This window comes from Pelmatolapia mariae, linkage group LG7, assembly GCF_036321145.2.
Source record: "Pelmatolapia mariae isolate MD_Pm_ZW linkage group LG7, Pm_UMD_F_2, whole genome shotgun sequence".
Taxonomy (NCBI): domain Eukaryota; kingdom Metazoa; phylum Chordata; class Actinopteri; order Cichliformes; family Cichlidae; genus Pelmatolapia; species Pelmatolapia mariae.
In genome coordinates this window covers 19909888-19922349 of record NC_086233.1, presented here as the reverse complement: position 1 = coordinate 19922349, position 12462 = coordinate 19909888, and the positions used below count along the sequence as shown (strand labels likewise).

At 39.8% G+C, this 12462-nt stretch overlaps 1 protein-coding gene across 3 annotated transcripts in view; it reads left to right on the top strand.

Annotated features, from left to right (window-relative positions):
- ptpn13 (protein tyrosine phosphatase non-receptor type 13) overlaps positions 1 to 10000 on the top strand; it is a 49649-nt gene extending 39649 nt beyond the window's left edge. For all 3 annotated transcript variants that reach the window (XM_063478325.1, XM_063478324.1, XM_063478323.1), the window contains 20 exons: positions 11 to 109; positions 193 to 566; positions 665 to 824; positions 934 to 1089; positions 2519 to 2690; positions 2841 to 3051; positions 3200 to 3285; positions 3502 to 3563; positions 3777 to 3932; positions 4196 to 4361; positions 4458 to 4514; positions 4615 to 4718; positions 4827 to 4882; positions 4976 to 5073; positions 5164 to 5312; positions 5400 to 5490; positions 7361 to 7698; positions 8105 to 8320; positions 8406 to 8468; positions 8564 to 10000. In XM_063478325.1, the coding sequence (XP_063334395.1) occupies positions 11 to 109; positions 193 to 566; positions 665 to 824; positions 934 to 1089; positions 2519 to 2690; positions 2841 to 3051; positions 3200 to 3285; positions 3502 to 3563; positions 3777 to 3932; positions 4196 to 4361; positions 4458 to 4514; positions 4615 to 4718; positions 4827 to 4882; positions 4976 to 5073; positions 5164 to 5312; positions 5400 to 5490; positions 7361 to 7698; positions 8105 to 8320; positions 8406 to 8468; positions 8564 to 8641 (2892 nt within the window). In that variant the 3' untranslated portion in view covers positions 8642 to 10000. The remainder of the gene's footprint in view (positions 1 to 10; positions 110 to 192; positions 567 to 664; positions 825 to 933; positions 1090 to 2518; positions 2691 to 2840; positions 3052 to 3199; positions 3286 to 3501; positions 3564 to 3776; positions 3933 to 4195; positions 4362 to 4457; positions 4515 to 4614; positions 4719 to 4826; positions 4883 to 4975; positions 5074 to 5163; positions 5313 to 5399; positions 5491 to 7360; positions 7699 to 8104; positions 8321 to 8405; positions 8469 to 8563) is intronic.
- The last annotated feature ends 2462 nt before the right edge of the window (positions 10001 to 12462 follow it).

The window sequence follows — 12462 nt, the reverse complement described above, 5'->3', positions numbered from 1 at the left end:
TTTTGTGTAGGAGGTGATATCCGCTCTGAGAGGAACTGGTCAAGAGGTGACTTTGCTTCTCTGTAGACCTGAGCATGGCATTCTTCCTGAGATGGACACTGCAGCTTTGGTGAGTCAATTAATATTTTCCTCATCACTGAGAGTCCTTCAAGCATTAGTTGAAAACTTAAATTGAACCAAACTTCTTCCTAGACACCTAAGCCATCGCCTAGAAAGGCACCAGGGACATTTGGAGAGCCCAGCTTGAACTTAGAAAGGCTCACGTCTGCTCCAGGGAGTAAGAAACAGGGCCCTGTGGAAGAGGCCCTGGAGAGGCTGCTACACAGAACCCCTGGCCGACGCAACAGCTACAGCGACAGCACCGATGGGGATGAGGAGGTGGAAGAAGCTTTCAGCGCAGGCTCTGTGGAGAACAGCAGGCAGAACTGGGAGCGGGGTGTTTACCAGACCTCCGGTAGCAACCCGGGACTGGGACGCTACGACAGCAGTGGTCATCTGGATGACAACATGCGCTCAGCTTTCTATTCCTCAAATCTATCAATGACAAGATCAGACCTCAGCAACCGGTAATTCACCTAATGTTAAATACTCGATTAGCATTATCAGTTATAAATGTGATTATTAGTGTTTTTGCTAAATTTTGGCTTTGTGGATGTTTGGTCAGGGGACTTTCATCCCCAATGGGAGCTGATCTGGAGTCATCCACTTTTCCGAAGGTGTCCTCCCTGTCTTCCCCAAGCCCAGATCCCCTGCCTCCTCCACTACCTCTGCCCTTGAACCTCACTGCACCTGGCAATGGACAGGATGGAGATGAATTCGTCCCAGTAAGAACTGAGGAAGGGAATCATAATCTAATCATTTTAGGGTTTCCACTAAAATGGGGATCAAGATGTTATTCCTGTTACTGAGGTTATGTGTTTTTGTTGTTGCTAGGAAGTAGAGCTACAGGTCTCTTTGGTGAAGTCAGAAAAGGGCAGCCTTGGGTTCACCCTCACTGAAGGCAATGATCATGGATGTTACATCCATGACATCATCCAGGATCCAGCCAAAGGAGATGGAAGGCTCAGGCCCGGGGACCGAATGATCACGGTATAAATTCCCATTATTCACAATGTGCCAAGGTGTGAAAAAGCGTGTGGATTATCATTATCAGCAGAGGTTTCAGGTGAAATCATTGTGAGACCTTGCCTCACCCTATCTTGTGACGTATTGAGATCAGCTGACGCAAGATGTAAGTGGGCGTTAACACACCTGGGAAGGGATTTCAAAACTGGATTATAGATGAGCTGGTGTCGCAAGCCACCCCCTCTGTTCAAGGATGGTTATTCACATGGACATAGTTTGCAAGAGGAGTGAAAAAAGCCATCTATCTGCCTTTTCTGTCTAAAATGTGAAAATTAGCATCATTGAAAGAGTGACCTTTTTCCTTTAAATGCAGAGTGTTGTCCTGTTGAGGTGGCTCTTCTGTCTTGTGCCATGTGTTTATGAGGTGGCTGTTTGGTTTGCCTGTTGTTTAGTATGTGTTTGGGAGTTTTGTTCTTGGCATGAACCAGTTTTTGTCTGAGTGTGTGGCTGGGTTTTCGTGCTCGGAGAAAATTTTCCTGAGCTTCTCTGACAAACCTGCTACATAAGGGATTGTCCGTTTGTCCTTCTGTTTCTCCCTAGTTGGTGACCTTCTTTACTGTGCATCTTTGCTGATTTGATGAAAGCCCAGTTGGGATAACCACATGTTTTAAGAGTTTTCTCTACATATGTGTGTTCCTTTCTTTTCTGTCTAGCTTAGAGGGAATGTTTTCTGCCCGGTGTTGCAGAGTCCTGTTTACTCAAAGTTTGTGTTCCAAAGGGTTGTGGGAGTCAGAAAGCAGGTACTTGTCTCTGTGTGTGGGCTAAACTTTAATGTTGAGGTTTCCGTTCTCCTCAATGTGCACAGCACGGTCCAGAAATGGCAAACTATTATTCTTTATGTCTCCCCTGGTGACTTTGTTTCCACTGAGTTGATGTGAACAGTCTGTACCATGTATCGGTACCAGTGGCTAGGTGCTGTCCCTTTGAAAGAGCCAAGAACTTTACTTTCTACTAGCTCCATGTAAAGATTGGCTACATTGGAAGACAGTGGGTAGTCCATGGCACATCCATGTTTTTGTCTGCAGAAACCCTTGTTGTATTTAAATTATGTGGTGCTAAGGCAGAGGTCTAATAGTGTGCAAATCTGATCGGGGTAAAGCTAGTTCTGTTTTCTAAGAAGCTGTCTTGCTGTAGTTGATTTTCTGACAGTCTCCACTGCCTCAGTTGTAGGTATGCAACTAAAGAGTGAAACTACATCAATGGACACTATGGAAACTTAAAGAAGTCCAGTCGCTTTTCTTTCCAAGCTCCTTCAATTATTATGACCTGGATGACTGAGAACCTACACAGACATATAGAGGCGGTTATCGAGTACAAACTGGAAACAGTCTGGCTCTCTGATCCTTTGTGTTTCCCAAACCATTACACATTGAATGAATGTTTTTGTCTACAGGTGAATAACACTGATGTGAGCGATATGGGCCACACTGAGGTGGTCAATCTTGTGCGTGCTGCCCCTCGGGTGGTTGATTTGGTGGTAGGGAGGGTCCTGGAGGTTCCTAAACCCCCCATAGAAGCTCATCTGCTGCCTGACATTTACTTCAAGATGAACCAAGAACCACTGGGTAAGAAACAACCTTGATTAAGAAAAGAAAATATCACTGGTGTGTCTCACATTAAGCCACTAATGTCTTGAAAATCTTCCCAAATGTTGCATCAGAAATTAGTCCTTAAGAATCAAATCTAAATATTTTTATTCTTTATTCATTCCCCAGGTTTGGTACTGGATGGTGGTAGTGACAGTTTGTATGGAGTCTTATATGTGAAAGATATTCTTCCAGGTTCATTAGCCTCTAAAGAAGGAAGCTTAATGCCACTTGACCTAATCCACTACATCAATGGGGCCCCTACCCAGGACCTGACTCTCAGTGAGAGCACTAGGCTATTGGAGCACTCCCCCAGTGAACTCACGCTAAAAGCCACAAGGTAATCTACACTAAAAAAGAATAACATTTTTTTTTTTTTGGTGCTTGTTTTTATGTTTTTTTGTCTTTATAGCATTGCACATTACAGAAAATACAAGATCTTAACAATAATCTCGGTAACTTTTATTTTCTTTTATTTACTCTAACAGGGATGGAAAGCCAGTTTGTCCTATGCAGAAAAGTCTTTCTTTTCTCAACAACAACGTTAGCACGACAGTTTCATCCACCATGAATGGTATGCTTTATAATCTAAAGAAATGTGACTTACAGATGCACTGATAAATCGATCTAAATAAGAATAGATTTACTCGTATCAAGTTTCTTACTTGCCAAATATTTAAAGATGGTGTGAAAACTTTATTTTAAAAAGGTGATGATAATAAAAACTAAATAAACCAAAGTAATAATGGGATAAGTGTAACTGCAACTTTTGTTTTGTTTTCTGTTTAAGGGTTCCTTAAAGGGGAAGAATTAAGAGATACAGAAGGTCTCGCAGCACTTTGTCCTTTAGAGGTGAGTTTTTGTTTGTTTTTTTTAATTATGTTGGTGCCTGGGGGTGAAAACATGTTCTTGTGTTGGTTATGTTTTGCCAAGCAAACAGCTATGAAATATGTTGGTGGAGTTCATCAGGTGTTATTGTTAATGGAACGCAGACAGTTACCCAAACCAACAAAAAAAGTAACTTACTGAAGTGTCGAATGACACATTTGTTTGCTGAAAACGCAGGAAGAGATCATAAAGGTAGATCTGGAGAAGCCGCCGTCAGGAGGTCTGGGGTTTTCCGTAATTGGAGGGGAGAGGGGGATCTTTGTTAAATCCATCACACCAGGAGGAGTAGCAGAGTCCTCAGGCAAGCTGCAAGTAGGAGACAGGCTGCTTAAAGTGAGTGTTTTTGGACTTGTAATGTGCTTTATTAAACAAAACACATTACATTGTGATTTACTTGTAGACTTTTTTGTTTGTTTGTTTTTAACATGAATCTCTTAAATTCTGTGTTGTAATAACACAGAATTTAAAATATTTACAAAAAGCATTTTCTTTTTGTGAACATTTTGTAAATAATTGGCTACAAAGTAAAGAAAGTATTTTCTGTGGATTTTCTGAGACTGTATACAGCCCTGATTGACTGGCTTTCTGTCTTGTAGGTGAATGAAGAGCTAATGACAGGTGTGTCCCATACCAAAGCTGTCACCACCATCCGTAAAACTAAAGGCCTGGTGCATCTTATTGTATCCAGACCACCAGACCAGAACCCAAACACATACCTGGCCTCTCTACCCATCAGCTCCGACAAGTGCAATGGAAATACTGGTAAAATCATGCACTTGTATTTTTTAAACTTTTGTCTTATGAGTGTATTTTTCTTTCTGAATATTTTCTAAAGCAACCTGCTCGTGTTTATTTCAGGTCTGAGTGGCGACAGTAGCATGAAGACTAAGCTGTGTCCTGTCATACCACCTATAGGTATAGCACACACAGGCTGCAGAATGAAATGGAAAGTTATAAATGTGTAAAAAAACAAACAAAAAAAACCCAACATAAACTACATTCCCATATTTCACAGACTATGATGGTGAACTAGGAGAGAGGAGAGAGACCGAGCAGGGCACAGAGCTTTCGGAGGACACTGACGGCGATGGCTCTTCTTTACCAGAAGATTCTCCTGAGGTACAAATCAAACTCGCCATTTGAGAAACCACAGAAACAACCGTCTGTTTTTTCTGATGTTGTTTTGTTTGTGTCATTTGTTTTTTGTTTGTTGTTTTTTTACTGCAGAACTCCCGAAAGGTGAGATGGAATGAGGAAAGTGTTGACGATCCACACAATGAAAAGTACGATTTTACTTTTTAGATGTCCACTCATCAGATTTAAGGTTGTACATCATTTATATTAAGACCTCTTGGCTGTTTGTGTTGAACCAACAGCTACCTGCAGATGAGTGCTGGGCAGCCAGACGATGATGAAATCACGTGGGGAAGCGATGAACTGCCAATTGAAAACATGAACTCAAAGTCAAAAGATGGTAGGAGTCAATGTCTTAGACAATACATGTAAATAATTGTCACAAGTTACTTAAAAAACTTTTAATTCCCTCGTTTATGTCTTCGCACAGACGGGCCAATCATCACAGAGGACGAGCTGACCTCTTTGCCCCTTGTCAGAGTGGTCCCTGAAGGCCAGTACACAGGACAAAAGCTCAACAGTGTGGTTCGCACGATGAGGGGACTTTTGGAACAGAAAGTGCCTCTACAGGAGTTTGAAGTATGACTCTTTGAATTTCATTGCCAAAGAATAAATGACAATAGTTTTCATTAGATTTTTCTGAATATCCATTTTCCGTTCTGGCAGAATCTTCAGAATCTCCAGCCGCTGGATGACTGTTTGATCGGTCAGACGAAGGAGAACAAGAAGAAGAACCGCTATAAGAATATTGTCCCCTGTAAGAAAAACTAGCAGTTCCCTATGTGATTACTATTAATAACATGGACTATGAACTGTATATGAACGATGGATGTAGCCACTGTGACTGGTTTGTAGACTACTGCTGTGAAATCTCAGTTTGAGCATTGTAGCGGTCCCTGTCTTGGTCCATGTGTGACAAACGAAGTGTGGATCTGAAAGCAAAGTCACTGTCAGAGTAACTGGAATCACCAGAAAGCTAAAAATACGAGATAAGATATTATAATGATACTAACCCAGCATATAGTATTGAATTTCAAATATATTGTCACATTACAATAGCATATATTCCAATATTTTCTACTTTATGACCTTTTCCAACACAAGTTATTGCAACCCTTTCGCAAACTTTCCTCAACGTCACCCTTGACTTCACTGTAGAGAAATGTCGCACACCTGGCTTCCTATTTTTTTAACATGCAGTTCCCTATTCATTTTTTTTCTCAGTGTTGTGTGGATGCAGATATTTTCACATAAAATAGGTGATTTCTTGACTTCTTCTAAATTGGGACCTAGATTAGTCAAACTAAGTGTGCCCAGTGTTGGCTGGTTTTTCGGTTGAGCTGATTACCTTGCCATTCTCAGCAAGTTTTGGCAGTTTGTGACATGAGCCCTTATACTCGTATTATCCCAAGAGTATTTTACTTTGATGTGGACCTCATTTTAAATATTCCATCCTTTTTTTTTTCTCTTTTTTTTTTTAGGAAATTCCAAAATGGGTCCATATTTTGATATAGACAGCACTTTCCTGATTTCTTTCTTTGATACCTCCATTGTAGTTTTACCAACTTCGTCCTGCATGCTAAATGCTATTTTAGATTGAATAAGTAATTGATTTATTATGCTAGTACTAAAGAGTTATAATTTTATTGACATTTTATATAATAAGATGCTAATATTTGGTGTCCCTATATCGATACAAGTGGAGGAGTTTAAGTACCTCGGGGTCTTGTTCACGAGTGATGGGAGAAGGAAGCAGGAGATCGACAGACGGATTGGTGCAGCGGCTGCAGCGATGCGGACGCTGTACCGGTCTGTTGTGGTGAAGAGAGAGCTGAGCGTAAAAGCGAAGCTCTCAATTTACCGGTTGATCTAGCTCCCTACCCTCACCTATGGTCACGAGCTGTGGGTAGTGACCGAAAGAACGAGATTGCGAATACAAGTGGCGGAAATGGGCTTCCTCCAAAAGGTGGCTGGCCTCTCCCTTAGAGATAGGGTGAGAAGTTCGGCCATTTGATCTGAGCAGCGGCTCAGAGTAGAGCCGCTGCTCCTCCACATCGAAAGGAGCCAGTTGAGGTGGTTTGGGCATCTGACAAGGATGCCCCCTGGTTTCCGGACATGTCCCACCGGGAGGAGGCCCCGGGCAGACCCGGGACACAATAGAGAGATTATATCTCTCGGCTGGCCTGGGAACGCCTTGGTGTTCCCCTGGATAAGCTGGAGGAGGTGGCTGGGGAGAGGGAGGTCTGGGCTTCTGTCCCCATGACCCAGCCCCAGATAAGCGGAAGAAAATGGATGGATGGATATATCGATACAATATTGCCACTCAATATATTATGATACTATGCTTTATCTGTTCCCTCTTCCCCACACCTAGACACTCCACACTTTTAAGATGTAGAGACTTTCTCTATTAAATAAGACTGACAACTGAAACCACAAAGTTGTCCATAAAATGTTTACTGTCCCCTCATGCTCCAACCACAGCACTTGTGTCTCTTCTCATGGTCTGAGGCTACATCCTCTTTTATATACAGTACATCTACTGTACTTTAATGGCTTTTTTAGTACTTTTTTCTCTGAATTCAAATTTTAATCCTGAAACTTGGTTTTCGTGACGTCTCTTCTAGTTGACACAACTCGTGTTGTCCTCGGCAAAGACGGAGGCTACATCAACGCCAACTTCATTAATATGTCGGTGAAGGATGAGAACTTCATGTACATTGCCTGTCAAGGACCCTTACCCACTACTCTAGGGGACTTCTGGCAGATGGTGTGGGAGCAGAAGTCCAATGTGATTGCAATGATGACCCAGGAGGTTGAGGGGGGGAAAGTCAAATGTCAGCGGTACTGGCCGGACACGCCGAGGACGGCAGAGATGGTGGATGACAGATTGCAGATAACACTTATCAAAGACCAGCACTTGGACAACTTCGTCATCCGTCTCATCGAGGTCAAAGATGTCCAGGTAAATATATATCATGTATATCGGTGTATAGATCGATTGTGCAGATAATTTAAGACGGGGATGTCAAACTTTACATCGTAGTTTAGTTTGTATGTTTATTTTAGTTAAAATGTTTTTTCACATCAAGTTTAATTTTTTAGTTTTATTAATATCAGACTATTACTGTGGTGTAATATGAATGCTAATTAGGGGTGATGGGTCTTATGTTTTACAGCTTTCGCTATTGATAAAGTACAGTTGAAAGTCCAAAATCTACACACTCCTAATTTTCCAAAGCAGGCCAGTGGGCCGGATTGGACTCTTTGCTGGACTGTTTCTCACCCTCTGGCCTTATGTTTGACATCCCTAATTTAAGATGTTTCTACTTGAATTGTCCACATTGACATATGAGTTTCCTTCTTTCCAGACTAATGAAAACCAGATTGTTACTCATCTAAACTACACTGGATGGCCTGACCATGGGACACCTTCACAACCTGAGCAGCTGCTCACGTTCATATCCTACATGCGGCACGTTCATCTGTCGGGGCCTATAATCACACACTGCAGTGCAGGCATTGGTCGTTCAGGGACCCTCATCTGCATTGATGTGGTTCTGGGTCTCATCAGTAAAGATGCAGATGTCGGTATTTTTCATCTTATAAATTTAATAATAACTTTTTTCAGTATCACTTCTAATCTCCTTTTTTTTTCTTTTCTTTTGGTAGTTTGATATTTCAGACGTTGTCAGGAACATGAGGCTTCAGAGACAAGGAATGGTCCAAACAGAGGTGATTTGGTTTTAAGTATTAAGTAGTTACACATCTTAGTAGCTCCCAAGCTTTCCCTTACATTTCCCTCTTTTTTTTTTCTTTTCTTTTTTCAGGAGCAGTATATTTTCTGCTATCAAGTGATCCTCTATGTCCTCCGATGCCTTCAAGCAGAAGAAAACATCTCAGGATAGTAGAAACCCTGAATCGCTGTCATGTGGAGGCTGGATGACTCTTTGATGAAAGCAAAACAAAAATGAGAGTTGCCAAATTACACTAAAAGTTTTGTTTTTTTTTCTTTTGTTTTTTATTGCCTTAATCTATTTGATTGCTCAAGAGTAAATCCTTTAGAAGAAGTATATTTTTTACCTGTCTGCCCTCCCCTCCCCCCCTCTGGCTGCTATTCCCTTTTAATGCATCTATAAGAACTGCTGATTGTCATTGTAATTATCACGCACGAGAGAACGTTGATGGGGGCGGGGGGATGTTCAGATTTTTGGATACCCTAAAATAATTATAATATGATCAGCGATTTTCTATTTTATGTGGAACAATATTATGTATTTTGAAGCCTATTTTGATGCTGGAACATGCCTTGACAGAATACTATGTCAGTATTTGCTATGTAAATCTATTATACAGTAAACTGCTCACTGCCTGAGGCAAATGATGAAATTAAAAGTGTACATATTCATCTCCTGAAAAATTAAACTGGATACATTTTAAATAACATGTAGAGGAATGTTTCATTTTTGGGGGGAAAAAATGAAATATTTTACTTTTTTTTTTTTTTAAAGTACATAAATCATTTTAGCATACTTTTGAGAATATTTGTCAGCCTAAATGTGTGCATTTTGTTCTGTCTATAAAAAGATTGCCATCACATACTAAACATCACCCGTAGAAGCATTAACCTAACGTGGCTTTTCCTTATTTGCTTACTAATAAACACCACTGGAGGGAGAGAGATTACAGCTTGTATAACTGTGGGTTACTAGAACGACTACATCTGCGCTCCACACAGTTCCTGCACAATTACGCAATAATAAGGATCTTGATGTTGAATCTCTATGGAGGCTATTGACTTTTCAAGAGATAATTAAAGCTGTAGTTTGAGATTAAATTTTATCAGAGAGCAGACCTCTTTAAACTGTGATTCCAAAATCAACCGTATAAGTAAGTCAACAGTTCAGTGGTCTTCAACAGAGATTACACATTCGAGCCCTTACATTGTGTTAACTGTCTGATGACTCCATTGCAATGTTTGTCCTACAGGTTCTCATGTAATGTATGCCCATACTCTTTATGTAGTGATTCATCTAAAATGCCCTGATTTAATCTACTTGCCTACATCCGCTACATCCAGTTCAAGCAGGAGGTATTGGAGCAGAGATGGCTTGTCTTTTACCAGTTTTTAACCACCGTGTGGTGCCAAAATTCAGTGTTTTATAATTGTAAAACAATTCTGGAAATATTGCTATGTGTTCAAACATATTCATGATTGTTTTAAATGGCTGTTTAGTTACCCAGATATGCTAAATAAAGCTTATATTGCCCAATACATACTGGACAGCATTTTTATGGTTGCCTCAAGGCTGGTTTTTCTTATAGGCATACTGTTAAAATGTTTCATTGGCACACGTAATTCTGTAAAAGAGAGGCTTCCCATTGTGTCAATATGGGTTGACAATATATTTACATAACTCTCCTTCGGGTGCTATCTATGAACCGCAGTTATTTTATAACTTAATTTTCTCATGACTCCTTAAGAGTTGGGTTTTAAAGTGGTAAAGTGACTGTTAAACCTAAAAAAAAATGTACTTCAAGTTGACCCAGGGCAATTATCCAAAAGCGTCCAATAAATACTGTTTATATCTCATTGTTAATGCCGTTACTAACTATTTCAATCAATATTAAGTGCAGTGGTGTTATTTACCTCTCACAGATCATGGTTCAATGAGGATCTAAATTAGTCAAAACCTGACTTGATATTTAGCAAACGAGTCACTGACATTCTAGTGGGCCCTGACGCTGTCTTTATTATGTTTAATGGAGAAATTCCAGTTCCCTCATTTGGTATATAATCATCAGATTCAGAATTAATATCATTATGGCCTTCATCTTCAGATACATCTTCCTCCTCTATCACCAAAGTTGAGTTCCAGAGCTTTCGACTTTACTTCTGCTGCTCATTTTGTAAACTCTGACAGACCAGTGTGTCACATCTAGCTGCAGAGTATAATGTTGTTAGAGTTCCTTTGCAGAGAATCTTTATGTTTTGCTCTTTTCCAGCTAAGTGTCCCCTAATGTGGGTGCTCTGGGTGTGAGCACACAACCCTCACCCACCTGGTATTCAAACCTTATGTTTGCAAGGAGCAGCCAGCCAGGAAGATAAGCGGCTTGTTTCAGAGTGTGAACTGAGGGAACTCCACCAATACCCAGAGTTAGAAAGATAAGGTTACTCAATTGTGAATTATGCAAATCAGAGCCAGCAGGATTATAAGCATTACAATAATATTTAGGCATTAAATTCTTTTACTTTTTTACCCTTTTGTATATTTCAAGAACAAAACATTTAACTTGTTTTCAACATTTTATTTTCTGTAGTTTCATTGTATCTCATTGTTGTACACAGACGTTTACCAGAAGTTGCCCATTTGTCATAACTCATACCATATACCATCTCAGATGTACTAGAGGTGTTTTTGTTTCTCTGTAGATCTGTTGAAATGAATCAAGGACAGGCTTAATAAATATAGGTAAGCCATTCACACTGGCGATTATATAGCCAAATACTACATGGCAGCACATCATGGGAGTGACTGAAACTTAAGAGTGTCTGGTATGGAGAGTACTATCTTGATACCAGAGGTGGGGGGGAATTCACATGCCTAACACGAACAGAGGCATATTGGATTTGTACCCTTAAGGCCACCAGTTATCCTGGCCTTAATGAGGACTTCTCTGTTTTTTTTGTTTGTTTGTTTGTTTGTTTTTTTTACAATTACCTTGGTCCTTTATTAGGGTCATTGTTTTTGTAGTCGAATAGGTTGACCTAGTCTTTAGCATTACTGCCGCTCTGTTATATCTATTGAATCTATTATATTCTATATTCTTTTTTGTAGAAAGTCTTGCCTGGCTGCCTATCAGAGGGCTCTGTACTTCCTGCACTGTATAATCTAATTAGGTCCTAGAACTCAAAAAAACTATGGAAACTCGCTAACTCAAAAAAAAATCGAGTAAAGTTTACTTAAGATGACTAAGTTAGGGCAACTTATTTATTTTGAGTGCACTGTACAACCTCATTAGTTCTCATTTAGAACTCAAAAATATTATGCTAACTCTTTGCCTGAAAAAAACTAAGTAAAGCTTACTTAAGATGACTGTTAGGACAACTTATTCATTCCAAGTATACAGTACTAGGAATAACTTGATGTTTCTGACTGTGCAACACTAATTGTTTACCCATTGACAAACATTTCAAGTTCAACTAAATTAAAAAACAATTTGTGGTAACCTGATTATGATTCGAAAAGTAATTAACAACACAAATAATTAACAACACTTATTGTAATGGTGTTAAATCAGCCCAACTTTTATTTTCAAATGCAAAAAAGTATAACAGCCAACATACTGGGCACTGTTCTGTTGAACAACAAACAATTATATTGCCATGATTGTTATAATCTTACAATGAAACAAAGTCTCAGATTGAATTACTCTAAAACTAAGTTTAGGCTTTCCGCAACTTTGTTTTGCAAGTTACATTACTTATATAATCAAAATAAAATAGATTTATTGTTCAGTCACAAGTGCAGTCTCTAGATCAAACAACACATTTGTTTTTCATTCAAACAAAGAAGCTTGGTATGTTGTAATATTTTAAGGATGGCTTGTTTCCAGTCCTGGTATTACTGCCTGAATGACTGTCATGGATTTAGATGATCCAAATGTAAGTGAACAAAGTCTTTACCTTCCCTTAAGTACAGTGGCAGTGGATGTGGGCTGGAGATGC